General features: G+C 35.9%; 1 protein-coding gene across 8 annotated transcripts in view; it reads right to left on the bottom strand.

The window, feature by feature from the left end:
* Positions 1-318: 318 nt before the first annotated feature.
* PTPRK (protein tyrosine phosphatase, receptor type K) overlaps positions 319-26598 on the bottom strand; it is a 134994-nt gene continuing 108714 nt past the window's right edge. For 3 of the 8 annotated variants that reach the window (XM_008052844.1, XM_021709881.1, XM_008052842.1), the window contains 15 exons: positions 24963-25050; positions 23834-23910; positions 23620-23637; positions 20530-20566; positions 19141-19238; positions 18571-18687; positions 13148-13302; positions 11421-11556; positions 11058-11207; positions 9991-10164; positions 6630-6761; positions 6369-6494; positions 4382-4545; positions 3740-3875; positions 319-1824 (listed from right to left, as the gene is read on the bottom strand). In XM_008052844.1, coding sequence (XP_008051035.1) covers positions 1771-1824; positions 3740-3875; positions 4382-4545; positions 6369-6494; positions 6630-6761; positions 9991-10164; positions 11058-11207; positions 11421-11556; positions 13148-13302; positions 18571-18687; positions 19141-19238; positions 20530-20566; positions 23620-23637; positions 23834-23910; positions 24963-25050 — 1662 coding nt within the window. In that variant the 3' untranslated portion in view covers positions 319-1770. The remainder of the gene's footprint in view (positions 1825-3739; positions 3876-4381; positions 4546-6368; positions 6495-6629; positions 6762-9990; positions 10165-11057; positions 11208-11420; positions 11557-13147; positions 13303-18570; positions 18688-19140; positions 19239-20529; positions 20567-23619; positions 23638-23833; positions 23911-24962; positions 25051-26598) is intronic. The other 5 variants (XM_008052843.2, XM_021709880.1, XM_021709878.1 and 2 more) reach the window with 2 other exon arrangements.

Raw genomic sequence — 26598 nt, 5'->3', positions numbered from 1 at the left:
TCTGTAAAATAGGGGTAAGTACTAGCTACCAAGTTAGCCACAAGAAAAAAAATGTAGAAAACGTGTATCACATAAATGGATATATAGAGAAACAAACAAAAATGATGGCAATCTCCTGGCCTTTCCCCCTCCTCTCAGCTGGACTTTTTGGCATTCAAAATAAAAAGTAACAGTGAAAGAAATGAGAGCTTGGAAATTACTTTGGCTTTTAACAGATAATTTTGTGGCCTGCTTGTATCAGTGAATGTAGGAAGAAACTATTCATTTAGTAGTGAAGGAATGAAAATTAAGAGGAGTAAATAACGTGCAAACAGAAACTCTGGTAATTATAAAAACTTTATTTCATTCTCACTTTAATTAAATCTTTGTAAGCACCATGTCAGGAACTGGCAATCTAGAAAGAGGACGCTGGAATGCTTCAGTCCACAACAAACTGCAAGCTGATGATGTGAAGTTACAGCTACATGGAGCATGTGAACAAGACCACATTTAGAAAGGTTCACTTGAGAAGCCCATGACGATGCACAGAACAGGAAGCTGGCATTGATGTGTTCACACTTTCTATGGTTAGAACCCGATGCTTGTGCATGTAAACATCAAGAGAAACATTTCATCACCTTGACAGTTTACAGTTTGCTAAAACTTGACCCTGAAAGCATAAATGTTGCCATCTTGTTTCTTGACCAGTGCTGGGCCACAGGCTGAAAGAATCGATTCTTTTAAAATTTAAATGATGCTTAAAGGCTATGTTCAACATTGTGCAAGTCGTCAGCAAGGCCTTTTAATGTGTGCATTTCTTCTAAGTGATCATCAAACCGTTATTGACCTAATGAAATTGTGAAAAACTATACATTTTCAGCAAAATGTTTTAATCAGGTCCTTTATATTAAAAGACCCAATTGCCAAGGTGTTTTACACAAATTTAATTCACAAGCATGTACACAAGAGAATCACTATAAAGAACATTGCTTCCAGGTTTATGAATAAAAAGTTCATCTTCTACTTACACTAAAACATACAAAAAATAACTACAAAATCATTTACCATTGATTTTAGCTAAAGAAAAAGCTTTCTTCAAAAAAAAAAAAAAGTGATTGTGTGGTGGTGGTGGTATTTTAGCCATCAAAAAAAGGAATGTAAGTCACCAATAAATATAATGTGCTTTCTTCATATAGACATATTTACACTTGAGTCTTTGGCTTATGTTATTTTCTAAAAAGAACTTTAAATGATCCAGCCATCATTGCACATTAAAAGAAAATAAGCCAGTTATATATATTTATATATTTATAGAGAGATCTGCGACACTTGAAACGTATATAAAAAAAGAACTTTACTATGCATTTGCACAGCTTTTCTTTTCTTCTTCTTTTAAGGATTCCACAGTTTTCATTTTTAAAAGGGAGAGAGATGCCACCTGGAAAGGGTGAATTCATGCAACATGTGGTAACCGCTCCGTTGACACCAGAAGAGAAAAGGTGGCATAAGTCACTGTACAAACACTGAGTAGTTCTCATTTCAGTTGGGTTCTTATTAAATATAATGTGTGTGGCACGAAATGTCGATGCTTTAATACAGGAATAGAAACTAATCAAGTCCTTTTTTATTAAGGTACACAACTTCATAAGAAAAATACTTTTACTTTTCAAATGTAAAAGTCTCCCACCCCCCACATTAAAATCTCTCTGCACAAGTTTAACAGGTACAGCAGCTGCTGGCTCACAGACGAACAGGTTTCTTCGAGGATGTTCTTTCAAAAGTCTCACCCGACTAAGAAGACTCCAGGTACTCCAAAGCTACATCATAGCAGAAACGGTACTGCTCCTGAAAGATGTTAAAACACAAAAGATGAGGAAAGAGAAAGACAAGTGATGAATAAGCTACCACGTAAAACTTGATGAATAATTCAGATGACTCAAAAATCACAAATCTTTTATCTCTATAAGGTTGATATTTGGGCATACAGATTTTATACTTGCTTGAGTCTAATGATCCCTGGTTACGAAAAAGAAAGTTGATGTCAAAAAAAAAACAAACACGCAAAAAACTCTTCGCCTCACATTTTCCATCAATTTTTTTATGTCCTGAATTGTGGGATGTTTAGTCAGGATTCATGGAACATGAATATAAAGAAAAATAATAACACCCTGGAAGCTTCTAGAACTACAAAATTTAACCATAGGTTATTTTTTTAAATAGAAAAGATGGGAAATTCGAGTTATATTTGGAAGTAAAAGTTGAATTCAGAAGCCAGGAGTGATAACACTGATGATTTGAAGAACACTCAATCTGAAAGGTGGAGGTAGAGTTTACATGAAGAAATCTTCAAACTGTAAGGAGTTTAAAGATATATTACGATCATCCACTTTATATGAAGATCTAAAAGTTCTGCCTCAAAAATCCCTCAAATTTGTCCCCTTTCTCCATCTCCTCTGCCAACAACCCGGTCACACCCAATGTCGTTTTGTCTACAGAACTGCAATGGCCCAGGGGGATATGGGAGCGTAGGGGGAGTTTGAGGAGACTCATCGACGTCTGGTACCGCTTGTAAAAGTGAAACATAGGCACCCAAGTCTTCAGATTTTGTCTCAGGAAGCAATGCAACTCTTGTGTGAGCAATCCATGAGCAGGAAGTGGTGAGATACTTTAAAGGTTTACTGAATTGCTCATTCTAGTTATCTGATCATCTTGATAAATGGAGAGCAAGCAACGATGATGCCTTGGTTTTCTGGTTTACTTTCCTGTGAGCATAAACGACACAGCTGCTCCTAACCTGATCCCATTGTGCACATGTGTGTAACCCACAGACGTCTCTCTTTAGAGGTCAAATGTGTTAGAGAAGTTTAACTTTGTTTCTTGCTCTGCGTACAGCTTCAGCCAGATGTACAGTCACACGCACATACCTATGAGCTCTTATTTTGTAAGCTGAGTTCTGAATCTATGAGTCCTGGCAGACTTCGGTAGCATCATGCAAACTGTGTTTTACTGTTGGTAAAAGCTGAATACTGTCAGCAATAGTTTAACAATTTATATTTTGATCAGAAAATGAAGGATTATGGATCGTGACAAAAACAGATTTCAGCTGCCTTTTAAAGACACTGGAGACCAGCCTGGGCAACTTGGCAAGATCTCGTCTCTACAATAAAAAATCAAAAATTAGCTGGGCGTGGTAGCGCACGCCTGTAGTTCCAGCTCCTTGGAAGGTTGAGGCAGAAGAATCGCTGGAGCCCAACAGGTCGATGCTGGTGTGACCGTGAGTGTGCCACTGCACTCCAGCCTGGATGACGGAGTGAGACTCCAACTCAAAAAAAAAGAAAAAAACACTGGTGTTTAAGGTACTGATGTAACCTATGAATAAGGCCTTTAGATGAATGTTTTACCACTTAGCTCAAAATGTTTTAAGAAATAAAAGTATGAGACTACAACCTAGATGACAGAATTTCTTCTTATTATAGAAGCATTTGCTAAAGTTTATTACAGCAAATATGTATTGGCGACAGTGGAAAAAAATGCTATAAATTTCCCAAGTTAAATAAAAATGGTTTTCTTATTAGTAGTTTGTGTGATTGTCCGTGGGTAGAGGGAGATGCTCAGTAACCTATAAGTTCGGTAGGAAAGTCCCTACAATGGCTCATCTTCACATCTGATTCCCTACGTGTATATGAAGTCAAATCGGTAAGTAAGTAGGTGACTAGCTAATCTCCAAGATCCCATCTAAGCCTAAGATTCTGTGACTCACCGGAGCTTCCACCATGTTTGGCTTGCTGTTCCTTAGTGTTTTGACTGCGTGGAAAACATCCACAACGTTCTGTCGTTTCACCATTTCAACAACGATCCCTATAGCACAGAACATGCCGCTTCGCCCGCCACCATTTCTGAAAACAGAGGAAGCAGAGGAATTTCAGATAGCAGTGCTGGGTGACCACAGGTCACACCATCCTATACGTCTGGGAAAAGAAAACATGGTATGTTTAATCTTTTTCCATCTGTGCTGCAATTTTACTTCACATGTATGCATGTTTCTGTACAGAGCAGAAAGGAAGAAACTTGAAGGTGAGATTAGAACAGTAGCTTACACTTAGGAACGCACTGCAGGCACAGATTGCTGTAACCTAGACTTTGAGATTCTGATACAATTGTAAACCGTAAATCAGTTGTTCACAGTAGTGTTCCCAAGAGTTTGAATCATATAACAACTGTGTACTAATCTGTATTTAGAAAATATAAAAATTAATTAGTGGTCAGTTAATAGAATCATGAGACAGGAAGACCGTTTTAAAATAACATCTGTGGATGGCCTGTAAGATCCACGTGGATATTCTTTAGCATAGAAAGTAAGCCCCCCTAGGCCCCAGGAAAGGCCTTGAGCTGCCCTACTCACAGGCAGTGGATGATCGTCCGGCCTTCCCCTTCCTCGCATTCTTCCTGCCACTTTTCCACCTGCAGTATCAGCTTCAAGAACGACCGTTTGGAGCCAGGCACTTCTCGATGAGAAGCCCATCCTAGATACTGAAACTGCTGCACCATCAGATAACCTTCCTGTGGCTGTAGAGGGAAACATGTGTTTATGTAAATAAGCTGGGACCAAGATTCTTACTCACAAGCAAACCATGCACACAATTTCCAATAAAAACATGAAACTGATGTTGGATGCAGTCTAAGTCCTAAATATGTACATGCCAGTATGAAAAAAAACGTGCAAGAAACACAGTATCATCCTTTATACTTGCTTCTTCTTCACACCCATCATGCAGCAATCGATTCTTATGATGATACTTCCTAGGAAACTTTCAAATTCATCTCCTTCTTTTTATCACCGCTGACATCACTGCACCCCAATCACAAGTTATAATTACCTCCTGGCTGATCTCCCTAACTAAACTTTGATCTCCTTCCAACCCATTCTTACTACAGACATAGTGATTATTTTGAAGTGCAAATATGACCTTGTCTTTTCCTGTTTTAATGGCTTCTAAATGATGTTAGCATAAAATCCAAACTCCTGCCATGACTTAAAAATCCTTACGTGATCTGGGTCTACCGCTTCTCCAACCTTCTCTTGTCTGCCTTTGAATCTATTTATCAAGTCACTTTTGCCCGGGGGACTTTGCAAATACTGTTCCCGTTGCCTTGAACGCTACTCTCTTGCTTGGCCTCTCAATCCCCAAAAGAGTGACTAACTTGCCTGGGTTTGCCCGAGACTTTTCTGGTCTTAGCACGGAAACGTGTGTGTTTTGGGAACTCTCAGTTCTGGGCAAAACAGGATGGTTGGTTAACTTACTCTCACATAACTTCTACTGAGTCTTTACATTTTGGCACAACTAACACAATCTTAACAGAAGTTGTCTCTGATCACAGAGTTATGTCAGATTGCCCAATTAAACACACTCTGTATTCTTTACTTTTTCTCTGCAAAATGCATCATTTTTATACACTCAATTTGTTGTTGGTACATACTAAATATGTGATGAAGTAAATGATATTAAATAATGAGTGGAAACAGAAAAAGAAAAAGAATATACTAATAACTAGAATACCAAATACAGAGGAAGTTAAATAAACAAACCAATAAATATGCTGACAAAAAAGAAATGTAACAGATTTCAGTTCTTGTTCCTGGAATATTTTTCATACAAACTGATGAATTCACAGACAAGTCTTACTTTCTTCAGCAGCTATGATTTCTCAACTAAAATATTACTGGAACCATAATGTAACAGATGTGTAGACATAATGAGATTCCATTTAAATTAACATCTGAGATATGCAAAATTATATGACATGATTAAAGTTATCCTTTTTTCTTCACTGAAATGAGCAATGGAACTAAGTGTTATAAACATATAGATTTATTAACCAGACACACATATAGTCAATTTGATATGAGAAACACTGAAACATGACAATTCAAATCACAAACCTAAAATAATACACATATACAGAGCTAGTGTTTTAAAACTCAGAGCAATTTTTCCTTTTTCAAAGAGCTTAACTCCAAGAAAGTTATTATTGTTTTCTTTTCGAATTCTGATTGCTATATTTGGTTACATAATGCAAACAGTCTTTACTAGTACTTTTATGAAACCTAGACTATCAAATTTGATTGAGTTTCCTGGTTTCCAGATGGAATATGTTAGTCTAGTAGTAACTGACCAGAAAACTTAGCTTCCGGGATTTCTGTTTTCCTGTGTTTGGAATGCATTTTTGCTCTAGTCCAATGGTGCAAGATGATTACTAGCTTTGGGATGGATTGTGTAATGCTTATTCATTCTAGTTCTCCCTGCTGTCTGAATGGAATTATACCCCATCACGGTTAGGCTTTACCTGTTCTGGACCAGCTCAGTTAGAATGATTCAACAATGACTTACTCTTGTTAGATTGCAAATCCTAAAAATCCGGTTGATCACATCACAATCCATTGAACAAGACATACATTCCACTTGGATAGGGCCATATCGGAGCATCCCTTCTTCTGGCCAGTACTGAGGACAGCCCTAGATGATAAAGGTTTTGCAAGAAAAAGGAATCGAGCATTATTTTTTCTAATTCAGGTAGAATAAGGCAGATTTGAGCATGCCACTACTACTTTACAGTGTGCAAGTACACAAAAGCAACCCATAGCCATTGACCTGGGACAAGTCGACTTCATTTAACATCACAATGGAGGTACAGCCGTAATCATATACTAATCTCCAGAAGTCTTTCACAGTGTTTGGCAGAGGGTATTGTGTGACGATGAAAGCAGCTGGTTGCCTGTAACTCTGTGAAAAAACAAGGCAAATGGAGAAACATAAGAGCTTAAAAGGCATGCTCTGTTGTACGGATTCAATACCCTTTAGGGTAGAACAAGTAAGAGACAGACTGCTACATGAGCCATAGAGTAACATATTTGGGCCACTGGAAAGTACAGGAACGAGTACACTAATGAGTCAATTTGGTGGGAAGACGCCAATGTTTCCAAAGCAATTCAAGTCAAGAATTGAATTTTTACTTCATTGAGAGAAGTAAATACAGGACAAAAACAAAAGAAGAAACTCTTACTTCCTGAGGTTAAGATCTTCCATAAGGTACCCGTAGGGTTGTTTCAATTTTCCAAAGGTAATCAGTCTCTGGGAGACCGAAGGCAAAGAAAGCATAAAACCCCTGGTATGTCTGTCTCTCAGTCAATCATCTGTGTGTACGTGCAAGCAAATAAAACGGCTGGACTCTCTTCTATTCCAAATAAGAAAAACCACAAGAAGCTCAGACTCTTGTGCTTTTAGAGTTTATGATTATTATCAGCACATTTTGCACATCTTCTGGGAAATCTACTTCCCAGAATTCCCTGGGTATTTCTAATGTATATCAATGGTCAGAATGACAGTTTCAATCGCTGATGATACTCAAGTGCCAAAAAGTAACGCCAACATACCTCCTGGCCATACATGAGATGGGGAGGTGGCTCTTTGTTTACCAAATGCCTCTTGCCGAGGACACATTACGTTATCTCTATCCAGAGAGAAGCCTAGTAAAGGCAATGCTTATCTGGCCTGGGAAGGCTTCCATTTTGCAGACTGATGATCTACACTAAAACCGAAATATATATTTCTATATAATTATTTCAACTATTTGTAAAGTAATAATAACAATAACAACAATAATAATAACTAGAGAGTTTCCTGGGATAGATTTCCCTGCTGACAAAAATGTTCAGGGACTTCCTAACTCATTTATACTACTATTTAAGTCCTTCAAGAGTTGTACCATCCGTGTAGGAAATCATTATTGGACGTCACAGATGCTTCCACCGTTTGGGAAATGTGGCTAACCGTGGCATTTCATACCACTGAAGACTGCAGGGTAAATCTGAGTTGATGGTCATTCACCTGGCTACTTGTAAGTGACTCCCCAAACTTACCAAGTTATACCTGCAGCTGGGAGGAGTGCCTCCTAAGAAAGTATGACAACTCATGACGAAGGCTTAAAAGAAAGTAAATTTTCCTTCGAATTAAATGTCTACTCCATGGGAAGGCCAGTCAAAGCAGGCTGGCAGCTATTTACTCACTTTTGTAGTCACGGGGAGGGGAGAAGCATGGGGAGAAAAGATGAAGGAGAAGACAGAGAGTTCCTATTTCTTTTCTCTAAGTGCAAAAGCATATGTAAGGCTTTGAAATCACAGAGTCCTTGGCCTTATCTCCTTAATTCTTTTATAGTCCTGGAAAAGGGTATAACTCTAACGATGAGGATAGAGAGTGGGGAGAAGGAGGGAGTGTTTAATCTTGTAAACTAAATCAACCTTACTTCTCTGAAGGCTCAAGTACACTACTGCTAAATCCACAGAGCATCATCATCTATGAATGTGTCTTTTTTGAGGGATAGGAGATTAACAGAGAGTAAGAACAGGTAGATTACAAGGGTCGATCTTCATGTTGAAAAGAAGGCAACCTGGACATTGAGAAAAACCTGACAGAAAGGCCTAAGACAACAAATTCAACGGCATCAATACTTCTCCTGATATTATTTTTTCTTATCCTTTCTCACACATATTCTTACATTCCTAATCTAGACTCAGAAATGAAAAAAATCTCGTGTGTTATCTCTATATTTAGCACATTTGCCTTTCCAGACACCTAATATGGGAACAAAAGGTAGAATTAGGATCTAATGTGACTTCAGTGGATGTGATTAAAGGCAAAGCAAAACTCTTATCACAGAAGGATGGGAGTTTTTCACTTGAGCTTGCCTTTAGATGATTCTGGTCTGCAGCACAAAAAAGAGCTGAGTGGCTGGCTAAAACTAGTCTTAGAAGTAGAACGAGGACTCTTCTGAATTTCTACTACCAGGCTACTAATTTAAAAAAGGAAACTTTAGAACATACAAAAGGAGCAACATCTTAGAAAGCCCCATTAGAGCCAGAAAGGAATGAACCCTGACTTCTAATTTTTCCTTGCTATGGTTTCATAGGAGACAGGCCAAAAGTTAGAAATGACAGAAATAAACTGTTTATAAGGATTTAAACCTTGATAGCCTTCTTGCTGCTTCTCAAAGTAACTAAAGAAAGGTGGCCAAAGACATAATTTAAAACTCCTTTTTCAGGTTGTTCTGTCTATAGACTGTTAACACACTGAGCATGTCCTCGAACAACTGCAGCTGAAAAAGGTTGGAATGGGCCCAGCGCAGTGACTCTGTCCATCATTCCAGCACTTTCGGAGGCCGAGGTGAGAGGACTGCCTGAGCCCAGGGTTCGAGACCAGCATGGGCAACTTTGTGAGACCTCGTCTCTATAATAAATCACAAAAACTAGCCGGGCATAGTGCGTCTGTCGTTCCAGTTACTTGGCAGGCGGAGGCGGAAGGATTGCCTGAGCCCAGCAGGTCAAGGCTGTGGTGGCTGTGAGCAAGCCACTGCACTCCAGCCTAGGGGACAAGAGTGAGACTCCAACTCAAACAAATAAACAAAAAGAAACAAGAAAAAGTTTGGAATGGAGCAAGATAATTCTTTAATTATGATGGGTATGTTGACATGATATCATCCATTCACTCTCTAGTGACTTATAACAGTCTTTACATTTATACAGGAAATACTACAGGTCATATACCTCATCTTAATTATTTTCAAAAAAAAGAAAATCATGTCTTACCTATTTTGAATATCGTTAGGAATTAATTTTAAAATCACCAATTGTGGTACCTGACTAAAGTTGTGTTAATTTGGGAAATTTTTACCTCTGGTGCATTTAAGGCTTGAAACATTTACAGCTAACCAGTTTGATTGACCATTAATAATAACGGACAATCAACCTCCAAGTCTACACTACAGCTATAAAAATGATGGTTCCTCAAAATCCCGGTAGATTTCCCTAAAGTCATTCTCCAAAAAAATCTGGATGTCAAAGAAAATTTCCAATTTTCTTGTTTAGACCATTTTGATTTCCTAGAAAACTAGCAGTGTTCAGTCACATTATGTGGCCCTTCACAGCACTCTACACTGACAAAGAGGGCAGTCTCTTACGTCCATAAGAGCAGCATTGATGTAGTTACTGCTCTCCCCATCGATTGTAATTAAAAAAGGCAGACATCTGTCAGGTGGCAGCATGTCCATGAAACGGTTCTTGTCATGGTTCCTTGGCAGGCACGCTATACTGCAGTCTTCGGCTTGTAGTCGAGGGGTGACTGAATTCAGAGTCTGAGAAAGAAAAGAGAACCCAGGTTAAAAGACAGTGACCCATTTAACAGCATAACACAGATCCCTCAAGCACTGAGGGGGCCAAGTAGAAAGTGAACAATTTATGCAAGGCAATGGCATTTGCCGGGACGACAGGGTGATAGACTTTGCAGCCAAAGCTCATGAAGCCCAAGAAGGGGCAGAGAAACAAGACACACATTGTTCACTGAGCCTCTTCCTAAAGGGAAAAGGGAAGCTCAACAACACAGCAACCTGCAGAATGCATTGCCTAACCAAAGAAAATACAGCCGGGGTGGTTGCCAATGATGACGAACCCTCTTCACAGGGGAAGCGGTATCATTCGTAATCACGTTTTGGCTTGCCATGGTTGAAGATAAGCTACAGTATGCTGGAATGAGCACTGGACCAGGAAACAAAGGATTGGGTTTCTAGAGCTACCCTTGACTTCTTTTCCACCCACTTTCAGGGGTGTCTTAAGGGCAGGGAAAACATTTAGGGCTGCTTTGAGACAATGTTTACTATACACTTCAGCTATTATTGTTATTAATGTGAGTGATCTCCTCACGTTGTGTGACACAGAAGGTAAAAATATATACAACTTCATTTGTTAAAAAAGGTTATACATATACATAAATCACCACCCAATCTGACTCTTATACCTTTCCCCCATACCATTCCCTGAGTCTGAACTTATTTGCCCTTCCAAATATAGCAGATAGCTCATAAACACAAAAGTGACTCCATAATATGTATAATGAAAGAGACAGGTATTACATTATACTTAAAACTGGGACAAAGGTTATACATTTGACTTGAAAGACTTTCCCTAAGATTATAAGTGCCCACAACAAACTGCAATAAGTCGTAAAAGATGCCTCGGAAATAGTCAATACCTGAAATTCATCTTTGAGATGGGATGAGTTAGTCTGGGAGTCTATTCTAATCATATCAAAATATGCAGCTTTAAATTCACAGACAGGTATGGCCGTTTCTCCACATAAGCAAGCTTCTAAAATGGCATCATGAATAAAAATGTACTGTTCCTATCAAGAGAAAGGAAAAGAAAATTTCATACTATGCTAATAACACTTTTCTGTCATCAAAGGTAGAGAATACAGATAATTTTCTCTATATGGAAATATTAAAATACCAAAATTTTTCTATATAATTGAATAAGCTAACAATTATTATGTATGAAAACCCAGGTACTCTTTGATTTGTGAAAAAATAAGTCCACTAGCGGTAAATCAACATACCTCTGTCTGGACCATATTGATACGACGAGATCTTAAGGCTTTGACACAGTTATAGATATCAACAACACCCTCTCTTTCAGCCATGTCCAGCATGATGTCAATCACAATGTAACAGCCAGTTCGTCCAGCACCAGCACTGGAAAAAATTCAAATTTAGGGAATTGTAAGAAGAATGTTTGTCTTTATAACCTTAAATAAAGACCTTTTCCACTATCAGGTAGAATCAAACTGATTTAACAAAGTGCAAGACATTTCATTTACATATGCTGTATAAAAACTCAACTAATGTACAAATAATTTAATGTAGAGTTTCTGCTTTGGTGTAAACTAAAGGTTGGAACAAGAGTCTCAGATTATTTCCTCCTACCTAGCTGTAAGTTTGTATCCTCAAGTCATAGCATACTGTGATAATTTGACCTCTCAGGAATGTTTTTTCTTTCTTCTTTTTTTGGTGAGAGAGATGAAAATTCACTTTCTAGTTGGTTTTTTTTTCCTCCATAAATCCAGAGAAGCCCGAGTGTCAGTGGAAAATAATATTTCTGTTTCAAGAGAGTATCTAAGCATCTTGGAGTACTTCTGAAGCAAGTAATTCATAAGAAGGTAAACCTCTATGATAAATCAAGAAATCCCGAAATTGAAAACCTATTTATCTCATTTTCTAAATGCTTAGATAGGCCAGTGACATTATTTCTATATTACCCAGATTTGATCACTTCTGTTAAAGTCACTGTTCTTTCAGAAATTTAAGCAAAAGATATTGTGGCTATCTCTACTTCCTTTTCCCCCTACCACCTTCTCAATCAGTCTTCCCAGGGTCTGAGGCAGGAATGTAACTGAGAGTACCTCAGATTTCTTGAGGAGGCTTGAAATAAAGAATTCTTTTTCAGGGTACACAGTAGCTGATCTTAGGGATACCTTCCCTTTATTTAATTCTCTGCCCCCCCCTTTGTATATGGTCATTTAAATCATGAGTAAGTTGGGTTGTCAGGAAGAAAAAAATGCATAAGTACAAGCTATTATGTAGCTTGGAGGGGAGTGTATTTGAGAATGGCAGCATCATTTAGGAAAAGCTTTTCAGATTCAGTACTTATTTTCTGGTCACATCTCAAAATGAGGCCATGTAATTTGCTTTTAGTGTCTCTGAATGCTTATTTTAAGAGATGTTTCTAATCAGAGAAAAGTCTGGATATAATGTTCATGTTTTTTGGCATATATTTTCTGAATCTCATTGATGTAGTTTTCAAGGTCCTCTAATGGGATGGCTGAAAAATTTAAATACCTGTTTTGCAGCAAAAATTCTTGTAATTTAGGCCATTTAGTAATTCTGTATGTCTCAAATTTAGTTTTAAAAGCTGGGATTCTATTGGGAATATTCTAGATTGGCAAGAAATGTCTATTTCAACCTACCATCCCCTACAATATGGGATTTGCAAAAGTGATAAAAACAAAAAACAAAAATCACAGATGTTGCCACTAAAAGGCAGAGTTTCTATACTTGTAATTGTGGATAGCACTATACACATTAGGATGGATGTATATATTTCTTAAGTTTCTATTTTACAGCCTACTTACAGCTAACTTTTATTTTATTGCTGTTTTACTTTATTTGTAACACATGCAAGTTGGAACTTTGTAGGCATACATTCGTTCCATGCTTTACAACCTTGTCTTGGTGCTCCTAGGAAAGCTAGCTGCATATAGTCAACGTCATTTGGAGCACCACTCACCTGCAATGTACAACAATGGGGCCAGCACTGGGAGGGTTGGATAACTTGACTCGTCGGATGAAGGACAGAAGCCCTGTAGCATGGTAGGGCACTCCATGGTCAGGCCAGCCCGTGAAATGGAACTGTTTAACTTCACGGATTTCATTGTATCCTCTCTGTGCAAAGATGGAAAGAAATGATTTCAAAAGGACCAAAATAAAGCCATGAAGCAAAGACCTGATAGACAATGATAACAGTAAAAAATTTACCAAAGATCATGACGTTCCTAAAAAAGGAGGCTGGCCTCACATGGCCTAGGAGCTTACCTTTATTGTCAGACAACTGCCAAAGAAAGAGAATTAGAAGTCTGGCTCAGTTTTGTAGGTCGGGGTAAATTTATTGACCTTGACAGCTTGTTGCTTACTGGGAATGACAACATATAAAATTATTAGGGGAAAAGAAGGAAATGGGAAAGTTGAAATGCTGCCCTAGTGACCCAATGCATTGAGTTCTCAAGTAGTGTATAAAAGCAACTTTCCAGCTTCTCACCTCACAAAGAGATTTTAATGCCTTGCTTATCCATGTTGAAAATGGTTTTGAAGCATAGCATGTAGGGATTTTCCAGGACAGTGCTACTCTAGATTGGTTTGTGAAAATACACAGGCAGCTAAACTGTTCTTTGGGCAAACTATTTTTCTTAGCTCTGTGCAATAATTCAGCACACAGAGTATTTATAGTAACAGAAATATAAAATGAAAGAAGCGAAGCATCCATTGTGCTTCTCTCCTATTGGGTTAATTTAAGAGAACCCTATAAATGCACATTCCAAAGATTTTCCCCTCCTTTTCATGAAAAGAAGCCTGTAGATTGGGGTAGCACAGTTTGGGAGAACACGACACAATGTTGCAGAATTTATTTTTTAAGAATTACATTTTTAGCAAAATAAAAAAAAAACTCACTATACTCTATATAATTCAGACTCCACTGTGAGCTGTCAGTGAATTTCAATCTCACTTGTTCCATCAGAAAAGGTAGAAACATTACATGAAATAAATAAATAAAACTGAGAAAGTTTATCTTGGCATTCACTTTTAGACAGACCAATATCACCAAAACCTTGGAAGCCAGTGATCAGGTCTTAAAATGCATTTCAGTTCTATTTCTCAGCATGATACTCCACATGAAGAAGAGGTCAATGAATCATGATAACAGTCACAATGATAAACATCATCATGAAATCACCTAAATGTCAACATCACCTGTTTGGCTACTTTTCAAGTCAGCTCTAATGAGGAAGGTCGTACATTGTTTTAAGGCCTGATTTCAGACAATTACTTCCCCCTCCTCTCTCCATTACTTTTTGTAGTAGAGCTGCTGTATACGAGTTGCCCCTTTTATCTGTCTACGACTTGTACAGGACATTCTCCTTTTAGCAATTTTCGTATCAGGCAGTACCTGTTGCCTGTCATTCTTTTTTGTTAGGTTTTTCTGAGCAATTTTCAAACACGTGGTTTTCAAAAAACAAACCCCCTAAACTCACTCTTTTCTAGTTCTAATTGGGAAAAAAATTAACAATCAAAATCTAATGATGTTCCAATTAGGATTGTATTAAATCTGTACAGCCATATTAATATCAAGTACTCCTATATTCTGGAACATGGTGCAATGTCTCCACTCACATCTTATTTTATGTCCTTTAATACACTTTTGTGTTTTTATTCACTTCTATTAAATATATCACTCCTGCTAAATATATTCTGAGACACTTTGGCATTTTTATTATTATGAAAGATTTTTTTAATGTTTCTTCCAGTTTGCTCCTAATGAAAAGCTGTAATTTATAAATATTTATGTTGAATTAGTCACCTAAATAAATGTTTATTAGTCCCATTAAAAATATTATCTCTAGTTTTCTTGGTATAAAACAATTTCCTTTAAAAATATTATTTGTCTTTTTTAATAGTTACAGTTTATTCATTTTGAAAATGTTGAATACTAGTGAAAATGGTTATCCATGTCACACCCCTGACTGTCAAAACAATAGTCTTTATATCAGTTTATTATGATAAACTAATAGTCTTTAGTTTTTCATTCCTTAACATGCATGCTACTAGTCCTTGTTTAATCACCTTTCCCATGTTTAGAAAATCTCTTTATTTCCTAATTACAGTATGCCTATAAATATATTTTAGTAAAATGAAATGTATTAATCTTTTAATAAAATGATATGGCTTTTGGTACTTTAATTAACTGACATAATGAAAGTCTGCCAGATTTCCCATTTCAGTTGAAATAGCCTTGCATTCTTAGAAAAAAAAAATCATGATGGATCATGTGATATTTTCTTAATTCACGACTGGGTTCAATTCAGTATTTTACTTTGAATTTCTTCATGTTCTTGAAAGACATTGGCCTGCTGTGCATGTGTACACATGCACACACACGAGACAGAAAGAGAATCAAAGCTCCAGAGAGTTCTATGTTAAACTGGTTTTGTTCTCACCATTATGCTAACTTTTACAATATATTTGGGTATTAATGGTTTTCTATGGTTGGTTTCTAGTGGTTGTTTTTTAATGCTTTTATTATGGCCTAAATAGTTTGAATAACATAGACAGTATTCTTTGGAAGATAAAGAAACTTTAACTCTAAAACAAAAGTGCAATTTTTTTTTTTTTGAAAGCAGGATTTATTGAAAGGACAGAAATGTTCCCACAGTGGGAGGGGACCCAAAGGGGTTGCCCCAAGGAGCAATTTTAATAGTAAAGTATAACAATCATTCTATTTTTTTTCTATTATCTGTTCTGTTTTCTAACTCCTCTTGGGTTCATTCTTTTCTTTTCTTTTTTTGAGTTGTAGTCTTACCCTGTTGCCCAGGCTGGAGTAGTGTCATGATCATTGCTCACTGCAACTTTGACCTACTGAGCTCAGATGATTCTTTTGCCTAGGCCTCTTGAGTAGCTGCGATTACAACTGCATGTCTCGATGCTGGCTAATTTTTTTGTAGAGGTATTTATGTAGAAGTCTTGCCATATTGCACAGGTTTGGTCTCATTTTTGAGAATTATTACTTGCCAGAAGATCAGTGTCTCTAGACTAAAATCTGTGCTTCTAAGTATATACATAATATTTTTTATAACTTTACCAATAGCAAGTATAACTGTTACACCCTTTTGCATCTTTTAATATTGTATACTTTGCTTTCACTGTGACTCATTTAGAATTGACGGTGGTTTAGTAACTTTAATGATCTTATCAAGGGACTAGCTTTTTAATTTAGTTTTTCTTGTTTGTGTTTCATTTTTTATATTCAATTTTTCATTTGTTCATTTTTCTACATGATTTCAAAATTAAAATAATCTATTTTTCTTAGAGGATAACTTGGGGTAAATGTTGATATAAAATTATTTATCTATACAATATAATCTTAGTTTGGAGGCAATCATTCATTCAAAGATTATTCAGAAAAGGATTTGGTGATTTCTAAGAGGCTAATTTGTGGAGTCACTGGTCAATGATTTGTTAATGCTTTCTATTGGATTTTGGAAACATTTCAAATTTTTGTTCTATACTCAGACTTTCTTTTTGACTAAGTTCATGTATGATTTTTAGAAGACTTATATGAACTTAAAATACTGTATATTCCACATTTTCTCTTTATATAATGATAGGATGTAGCTACTCATTACTTTTTTTTTTTTTTTTGAGCTGGAGTCTCACTCTGTCACCCAGACTGGAGTGCAGTGGCTGCTCCTGGCCACCGCAGCCTCGACCTGTGGGCTCCGCGATCCTTCCGCCTCAGCCTTCCAAGTAGCTGGAACTACAGGCGCGTGCTACCACACCTGGCTAATTTTTTGATTTATTGTAGAGATGAGATCTCACCAAGTTGCCCAGGTGGGTCTCGAACCCGCGGGCTCAGGCAACCCACTCACCTCAGCCTCCCAAGGCGTGGGATTACAGGCTGGGCCACCGAGCCTGGCATCATTACTTTTTTATTCCACTTGATTTGTCTAAAAAGTGTCCATACATATTTTATAGTTGTAATAATCATGATTATGCTGGTCTGTATAGTGCTACTTTCAAATTAATATTTTCCCTAATTACTTTTTCATGTTGGTAGAATTACTTACAAATATCTTTTGTAAAATATGACTCAACTATTTCTCTATGGCTAGACACTTTTGTTTATTTACAATTTTCTAAAACTATAGATGAAGTCATTGCTTTTAAATAACTTCTTTGGGAAAGATTCCTGAAAATAAACTTGTCAAAGGACATCAATGTTTTAAAAGCTCAGGAAATACACTGTTTCATTTATTTACAGAGGACTTATAGCAATCCAACTATCATCAGCCATGTGTGAAAACATAGGTCTCAACACATCCTGACAATGAAGATTTTTATCTTTTTAAAAAGTTCTTGCTGATTTGATGTACAAAACGGTATATCAGTATAAAGGTTAATATTCTTAAAGGCAAGTTAACAGTTGTGTTTCTTCAAAGACTTTAGTGTTTCCCTTTGTATTGGTATTAACACTATGAATTATGGATATTAATAGGCAATCTCGAGTTTCTTTTGCTTGCATGTGCCTTTAAAAATTTTTTGCCACAGCTAATTTCACACTTTTGCGTGGTCAAATTTATCAATTTTTCCACAACAGTGTACTTCATTGTTGCTATGTTTCACCTTAGTCCACCACATCAGCCACCCTGTTTAGTCTCTCTGCAACACAACAACTTGAGCAACACTCTTAAAAATAAAAGTCAGATCACCTTACCCCTGGGGTCAACACCCTCCAATGGTGGCCTGACTCATTTTTAATACACTAAAATCATCACAATGGCCTACAAGTCTTCACTTATCTGGCTTTGTGATTTATCTGACTTCATTTCATTTTTATTTTCTCTTCACTTCCTCATCCCTGAACACCCTGGGCTGCTAGCTGTTTGACATCCTGATAGCAATATATACGTCTCTGGGCCTCTGACGTGACTCTTACATGTGTCAAAAACATTCTTCCCTGGGACATAGCCCAACACTCCTTCACTTACTTCAAGTCTTTACTCATATTACATTCTCAACGAGTTCTTCCCCGATCGTTCTTTTAAATTGTGAACCAGAACTTCCCCTATTTCAGCAATATTCTCTACTTCCATGCCTAACAATATTTTTCTCTATCGTTTATGATGTATGATATATTAGCTTATTTATTTGTTTTTATTTCCGTCTCCCTTCATTCAAACTCTTAAGAGCCATAGGAGTAGGGATTTTAACATGTGTCCCAAGGTTTAGAACTATGCCTGGCACATGGTAAACTTGCAAATATTTGTGGAATGAGTAAATGAATGAATGGATTTTATAGCATCACCAAAACAAAACCTGTCAAGGATTTTCAGAGAAAAGCAGTTTTGATATAAATTTTTCAAAGAATTTTAGAATACTTACTCTTTCCAGGGTGAATGTCCTAACTACATATTCAGCAAGTGGTTCCATTTCTACACAAGTTACTTTGAAATCACCATAAACTTCAGTATCATCAGGCCAATATTTATAGCATTTAACCTAGACAACAAAAAGAATACATAGACAGACCTTAATACATAGAAACCATTAGCCAAGGTGACTTAATACCAGTGAGAACTCGTTGGGTTGCAATTAAAACACAATTAAAAATCCACAAATGAGGGGAAAAAATCCACTACAAAAAAAGACTTTTTATACTCTCATAAAATATATATAAGCCTGATAATGCAATTAGATTCTAGTGTGAAATCAAAGCTTATTTTATTACTCAGTGAGAAATCAAATAATTTCTCAGACATTGAAGGTCCACTTAGGAACACTCAATTGAAATGCTATGCCTATAAAACTTTTTAAACAATTGGATGATATTCTATTTTAAGTGTGTTAAATGTTGCTTCTCAACTATATTCATTTTCATGACAAAAACCAAAACTGAACACTCACACTCACACATACACACATACTCACAGAAAACATTTTTTTCTCTCTTACCCGGCCAACCTCTACTAAATTTGTAACCATCACAATGCAAGCAGACTGTTCTTGCCAGATCATTCTCCAGAAATCATATACTGTTTCATGAACTGGACCTATGAGGAAATTAATTTGAATACTGTGTTATCAAAGGAATGTGGTATAGTAAGAAGTTTAGCTAAGATAAGAAGCAGAGAAGACTAAACAAACCCTACCTAAAAATTAAAGGTCTAACACAAAATGTCACTGAAAGTATTTAAATTCATGTCATATATACACTCACATATTAGGTAAAAACATAGGCATATACAATTTTTTCCCAATTTGCCTTCTATGCTTCCCAATCTAGAAGAAGATACCACTAGTTTCTAAGTTATTTCTATTTGTCACTAAGTCACTTTACTTCATCTTCAAATACAAGTAAAAAATAGAACTCTTATGTACCATCAACCACACAGCATATATTACCAATTAAATAAATGCCTATTATTTAGAATAGTGTATATCAGAAGTTAATAAAGAATCATCTTTGCATATCAGAATACAACCTAACCTTATTGTATATTTTATCACCTCCAAATTGCAAATGCATGTGCTGGGCTATACTCTACTGAATACCAAAGGACTCGAATATTGTTCACCACTATGGTTGACCTTTCTAACTTTAAAGAGTATACAGTTTAACTCAATTACTCCAAATATATGTGAAAGTACTTAGAAAATGATCTCTGTCAAAAGAGCAAACATAGATTTTGCTTTACTTTACTTTCCTCTTGTATTAAATAATGTGCAGAATTTCATTCTGGTGGCCAGTAGTCAATTTGCAGAGATAACTAAAGATTTTGTTTGTTTGTTCAGATACTTTTACTCTCCATCGGCTCTCTATAAGATTTCTCTAATTTCTTTTTATTTTCCACAAAGAATAAATTGACTAAATTCCCTGTAGCTCTTTGTTTTGTCTCAGTTTTTACTTCTCAAAAAATTGCTGCATGGCAAGATAGTATAGTATATCATTAATTAAAACTATATTGGACTTGGGTATTATTAACACAATATGCTGCAAGAAGGTAGGTACCTTACACAACATGACACCTCTTTTCTCTCTTATCAAAAATAAATAATTCCTTTGCCCAGCACTATTAACTAGTACTCTGACATATCTCAATAACAAGGACCGAATCACAAAAACCAGGAGCTTTTCTTTTAGTGTTAATTAAAAAATCAATCAGCTTAAATTTATATAAGTTTTACACAGATAAAAAAAAGTTGTACCAAACAAATGGATAAAGAGTAATGTCAGTCAAGAGTTGATTTTTTCAGTGAATTAAGAAAAAATGGCACAAACCACCATACAGATGAATAAGCAAGTTTGTTTGTTCTATAATGTTTAACAAGGCAAGGTTTTACCTTGGGTTGCAATGTAGTGGCTTGGTCTCTGGTAACCCTAAAATAGGAGAACAAGTTGGTTATCATTTTATACAAGCATCAGAAAGAAATGAATGAAGGCATAAAAAGAGCAAGACAACCACCTGTTAAGTTTAAGTTATAGTAAAAAGTTCAGAAATGAGTAGTGAACACATAGTTCACTTCTCAAACCTATGTTATCTGAAAGGTAAAATTAAAAGAACAATGAAATATTTGAAGGCTCTGATTAGAATATAGATTGTATAATTGTTTTGTTTGCTATGGAATAACCTCATAGACTTGGTTTGGTTTCACTAAAATGTTTATGCCTTCATGTTGTTAATCTTTTGTCATTCATTCCTGATAAAACTGTGTTTAAAATACTAATTCTCATTCTATCACCCAAAAGTACAACACACTGCATTACAAATGGACAAGGACATATTAGAACCATAAAAAAAATAACAGAACATTCCAATGTTAGAGCTGGACAATGCATGTGTGTATCAAATCAAAGTCCTGCTGAGATTTTTAGAGAATATTCATGTTCTATAATATGTTCAGGAATCTACAGAAACGATTTTGTGTGTGCTAATAATGTTAATTTACACACACATAATTATAGGTGCACACATATATAGGGAAAGAAAAGTCTTTAAAACTGCATCTTATCCTGAACAAAGATTCAGCTCATTTTTTTAGTGTGCCAAAATTTCTGTGTAGTTAACTATTTAATACTGTTCTAATGAAGAAAATATTCTTAAAGAGAATACAATGTCAGTTGCTTGCAATTTGTTTCACTTACAATAGATCACAAGTTGCAAAAAAAATGCTGATGATACAGGGGGGCTAAGTTTTGAGTTTGTAGTGCATTTACAAAAAGGCTTTTAGCAAAGTTCTGCAATACAATTTTTGTGCATTTTGGTGGGGGTAGCTCAAGATACACATACAATGGATGTCAACAGAGATCTCCAACCTAAAATTTAATAGAGTGAGCATTACACTATTGCAAATTTGGAAGATTTCAATTTCTTAATATATTTCTTTCTGTAAAAGATAGGATCTTGCTTTGTCACCCAGGCTGGAGTAGCAAGGACTACAGGTGAATATCACCATACCAGGCTAATTTTTTGGTTTTTTTGAGTCAGAGTCTCACTTTGTTGCCCAGCCTGGAGCTCAGTGGCACGTGCATAGACACCACAGCCTCGACCTGCTGGGCTCAGGCAATCCTTCCGCCTCAGCCTTCCAAGTAGCTAGAACTACAGGCATGTGCTACCATGCACAGCTTATTTTTTAAATTTATTTATTGTAGAGACGAGGTTTCCTTGCCCAGGCTGGTCTCGAAACCCTGAGCTCAGGCAATCCTTTTGCCTTGGTCTCCCAAGGTGCTGGGATCAGACTAATTTTTTAAAAAATAATTTTTGTAGAGATAGAGTCTCACTATGTTGCCCTGACTAGTCTCGAACTCCTGACCTCAAGTGATTCTCCCACCTTGGTCTCTCAAAAGATAAGATTACAGGTGTGAGCTACTGTGTTCAGCGCTGTATTTCTTAATATACCAATTTAGCACGATGTTTCATGAAAAAATTTTTCTAAGTTTTGTAAGCATTTCACTTCTGTTCTTCATGATAAATTTACCAGTTGCAGAAATATACACTTATGTTTCTTAAGCTTAATAAATTAATGGGAAAAGGAAAATTATGATTTTTGTGGTCATCAGCCAAAATACACGGGGATCTTAACAGAAAGACTGGATAAGAAATCTTTTTTAGAATACAACCCTATCTTATGAACTTTAAAGTTGTAAGACAAGGCTCCAGTGTATATGTGTTGGCAGAAAATCAATGCTCAACTAAATAGGTAAGAACCATTAGAAATGTGTCAACTGTTAATCTTTTTATTCTAAAAATTAGACCATTAATTTAGTTTTCCATGATGATATTTCTGATAAATTTAAAGAATAAGAGTAAGATTATGATTGGAAATTTAACCAATATACTATGCTTAAAAAAAATTAGTTCAACTACAGAATTGATAAAATAACTATAAAACATGAACTTAATGTGATAAAAATTACTTTCTACTTATGAAAATTAGAAAAAGTTGGGTCCTAAGTTTCATATATTTAATGTAGATAAAAGTATACACATATGCTGCAATACTTAATACTTCTTTTTTATTTTACATTTATGCATATTTTGAATTTATCCATTTCAGCACACCTCGATTTTAATTAATGAGTTCTAACTACATGCTAGGCATTGGGAAAAATGCTCAACATGCATTCTTCATTTACTTCTCACAACAAAGCGACAAGGTTAGTACTATTATTATCCCCACTCTTAAGATGAGGAAACTGAGACACAGAGAGAAAAGTAATATTCACAAGAGCTCCAGTGTGATTATGAACCAGGTAGTATGACCATTGAGCTTGTCCTCCTTATATGTAATGGAATATATTGCCTCTTTAACAATATTTTATATTTTACTTGAGAATTCCTTTCCCTTAAATAAAGAACTATATGAGGATACATATGTAACCAAAATTTAACAGTGGGATGTATGACCAAAACAAACTTTTTCATTCATGTGATTCGATATATATGTGTGATATGTGTATTTTATAATTGCAACTTCATCATCATTTTGCCTGAGTAATTTTATTAATTTACAAGCCAGTATCACACATCAAAAAATAATCTCCCTACTCATTTTAATATCAGAAATCAAATGTAAAAAGTAAAATTTCAGTAACACTAATACACATCATACTATCCAGCTTCTCACATATGTTTGGGGAAGGGTAAGAATAAAAGCCAGAAACAGAAATCATCAACAAATAAAACTTGAGTACATAAGAAATCGTCAAAGCTAAAAATGGCCCTGTTTTTCTAAACAAGAAAAGGGAAGGAGGTAAAATAGATCTTTACACATGTAAAAGAATTACAGAAAATGAACATAGATATACTGTATGAAGCTAATTAGGTGAAGCATGCAGAGATAACTAGTAAGCATTAGTAATAACTGCAATTAAGAATATTTATATTAAATACGTATAATAGGGTGCTGTTATTTACATATAGTGATACTTACATCCCTGTACAGCCAAATCTACAGCCCAAACCAAAGTCAGGTGTGAAAGAAAGCACAACAATGTCAGTGAGTACTAGGACGTAGAACAAGGAAAAGTGTACAGTTTGTTCTTTATTTTTAAAAGCTAGCAATCACTTTAAAGGTAATAACAAGCAAAAAGGTTCATATTACATAAGCCAATAAGGTAGACAAACTGAACTATAAAAATACTTACGTCGATATAGTTGGCATTAATGTAATCTGAAGAAGGATCATCCTCAACAGGTTGCAAAATTACTCTGGAATGATCATCTAAAAATTTTAAATAATAAAAAAAAAGTGGTTAAATTTTCCCTTTGCTCAGAGATAACGTCCTTGGCGGAGACCATGTAATTCAGTGGTTGCCCACAGTCTATCCATAGTATACAACTACCCAATCAGTCATCTGAAGAAATACAAGAACGTTAGTGAGCCCGTTACGTATTACATAATATTCTGTGACTAAAGCTTCATTGACTTGCATCTTTATAGTTAGGAAGATTTTAGGGGGCATGGTAATGTCTCAATCATTGTTTGAGTCATGGACTTGTCTAAAGATTCAAACTTGCCTTCCAATTTTGCTTCATAGTGATGATTATAAATGGGTGGGATCCTTTTTCTCCACTCTTCACAGCACATGAGCCATGGAACTAGAAAGTGAATTTTGATTTCCTGCCCTCAACTTCTTATTCCCTGAGAATCAACGTTAAATTCTGAGGTATTCAAAAGATATGTTAAAAAAATTTAAATTCAGAATAGAGTGGTCTAGGTAAATCAGCAGCTACTACAAGTTAAGTTATTACAACTTTCCTTACTGTGTGATAATGACCTTATTTATTTCATGTATACGTTTGGAAGACTTAATTAGGAGGAATTCCCTAAAGATAAATGACATGGAACAACCTGGGGTTTAGACACTGGCTCCAAGTAAGAATTAAAGGCATGTGGAAAGAATAACACTCCAACCTTGAATACGTTTGGTGGGAGTGTTAGACAGCAATATATAACTGAACAGGTCTTTCTTTCTCATTATTCTGTTACTCTTAGCTGTTTAATAACACCCCATGCATTTATGTACAAACATGAAATCAAACAGCAAGTCGCCTCCACAGGGTGAAGAGGCTGAGTCAATTTAATTAATGAGCACGATGACAATTTCAGTCACTGCTAATAGCTAACGCTGTTCTAATATTAAACAGATTACTTTAAAGACAGTTGCATCACTTTCTGGGATTCTCTTAAAGTTTAAATACGTAGAGGGAGATCACTATATATCTTTGTACATATAATATTTACATTTACCCAACAATCGTATGGGAACTTACATGCTATAATGTTTCCATATCGGTTTTTTGCTCTATTTTGATCTTTTTTAGCTACATCCCAAGATGCTGACTGTCCTTCAAAGAAGCTCTGGGAAAAAAGAAAAGAACAAGCAGGCTAAATTTAATTCCTTTTTTAAAATCATGTTTATCTGTTCTTAAGACTGAAACAGTAAAACCACTTTTTTAGAGAGGAAAGGAGTCTTAGCAGCGGTAAACAAGCTTCATTCTCAGACCTCAAAGTTGGTTTGTTGGGCTCATACTTGTTCATCTTGGGTTGGATTGAGTTCAAATTAAAGACAAGAAAAAACTTCAGAGGAAAAAAGGAACTTGAAAGACATTTAAGACTGCTATGACTTTGTGAGACCCAAGTAGAAAAAGCATCATTCTTTCAAAATGTACTGAATAATAATGCATCAAAAACTGCAAAAAAACTTTTAATGAGTGCCTTTCAAATGTGCATCCTTTAGCATTTATAACAGGAAAAAGAAAACTTGCTTCCCTCTATAATTATTCATTAAATCATATGCAATACATCACATCTGAGTTTCTTTGAAGATCATGAAAAGGACTGAGTCTCTACGACAAGGGACCATATGAAAATTAAAAAGATTTCCCATCTCCAAGAATCTGGGAACAGATGAATTTGTTGACTGGTTTAATTACCATATGCAGCAATTTAAAATATGGGTATAGATTTCTTTTTGCAGAAAAACTTAAACTTTGCTCAACACAGGAAATGGGGTCTTCAAAGAGCCAACTGTCTTTGAAGCGAGGTACACAGGAATACACATGAAATGAGCTCACACACACAAAAAATCAGCTTGGGCAGAATAGTCTAATTCCTTGCACTTATTCTGTCACCACCGTGTAGTGTTTCTGGCATATAGCTAACACTAATTTTCGAAATTCAAAGATACTTCTATTCACTCCCAAATTAAGATATACCAATAATCTACAGATACAATGTGGAGTTCAAACGACGCTTCTTGAGGGGGGATGTATTTTAGATGGCCTTTCAAAGCAAAGTATTGCTTGGAGTCCTTCACTTTAAATGCACATGTATCGTGATACATGTATGGGTAGTGGGCTGGCTTCCTTCCATGCTCCAGACTGGCATTTCTCAGTAAGTGAAGGGTGGCAGAGGAATGTTTCCATTTTTGCTATATTATGTTTATTGGGCTGTTTGGTTTTAAATCACTTCCTCTGTAAGATAAATCCTGGTATTTTGGTTTGAGTAGGAAGAGGAAATAAGGTTGGAAAAAGAATTTCCCATAGCTTTCTTTTGGCTTCCAATGTTGTTGACAGGATTTGCAGTGCTCTGTTTTACTTTCCAGCTAGCCTCAACCAATAATCCACAAAATTAAACCGAGAGGGGCAAGTAGTACATTTAGAACTCAAAGCTTCATCTGATTTCTCAATCAGAGGGCCAACCAGTAATGGGGCAGAGAAGTACCTACTAATTAAGTCATTCGAATGATAGCATCTGTGATAGTACAATGGACTCAAGGTATCCTGCCACTTGATTTTTGAGTGGGAAAATATAAGGCCTAATAAATTGTTTATAAGAACTGAGTAGGGTAAATTATGGAATCCAATATTAAACATTCTTACAATAAATTTAGAATCGGATGTATTC

This window comes from Carlito syrichta, unplaced genomic scaffold (assembly GCF_000164805.1).
Source record: "Carlito syrichta isolate Samal-C Ts95f unplaced genomic scaffold, Tarsius_syrichta-2.0.1 Scaffold287566, whole genome shotgun sequence".
In the NCBI taxonomy this organism is placed as follows: domain Eukaryota; kingdom Metazoa; phylum Chordata; class Mammalia; order Primates; family Tarsiidae; genus Carlito; species Carlito syrichta.
The sequence above is the reverse complement of the archived record's forward strand: the minus strand, read 5'-3'. Positions and strand labels throughout refer to the sequence as shown.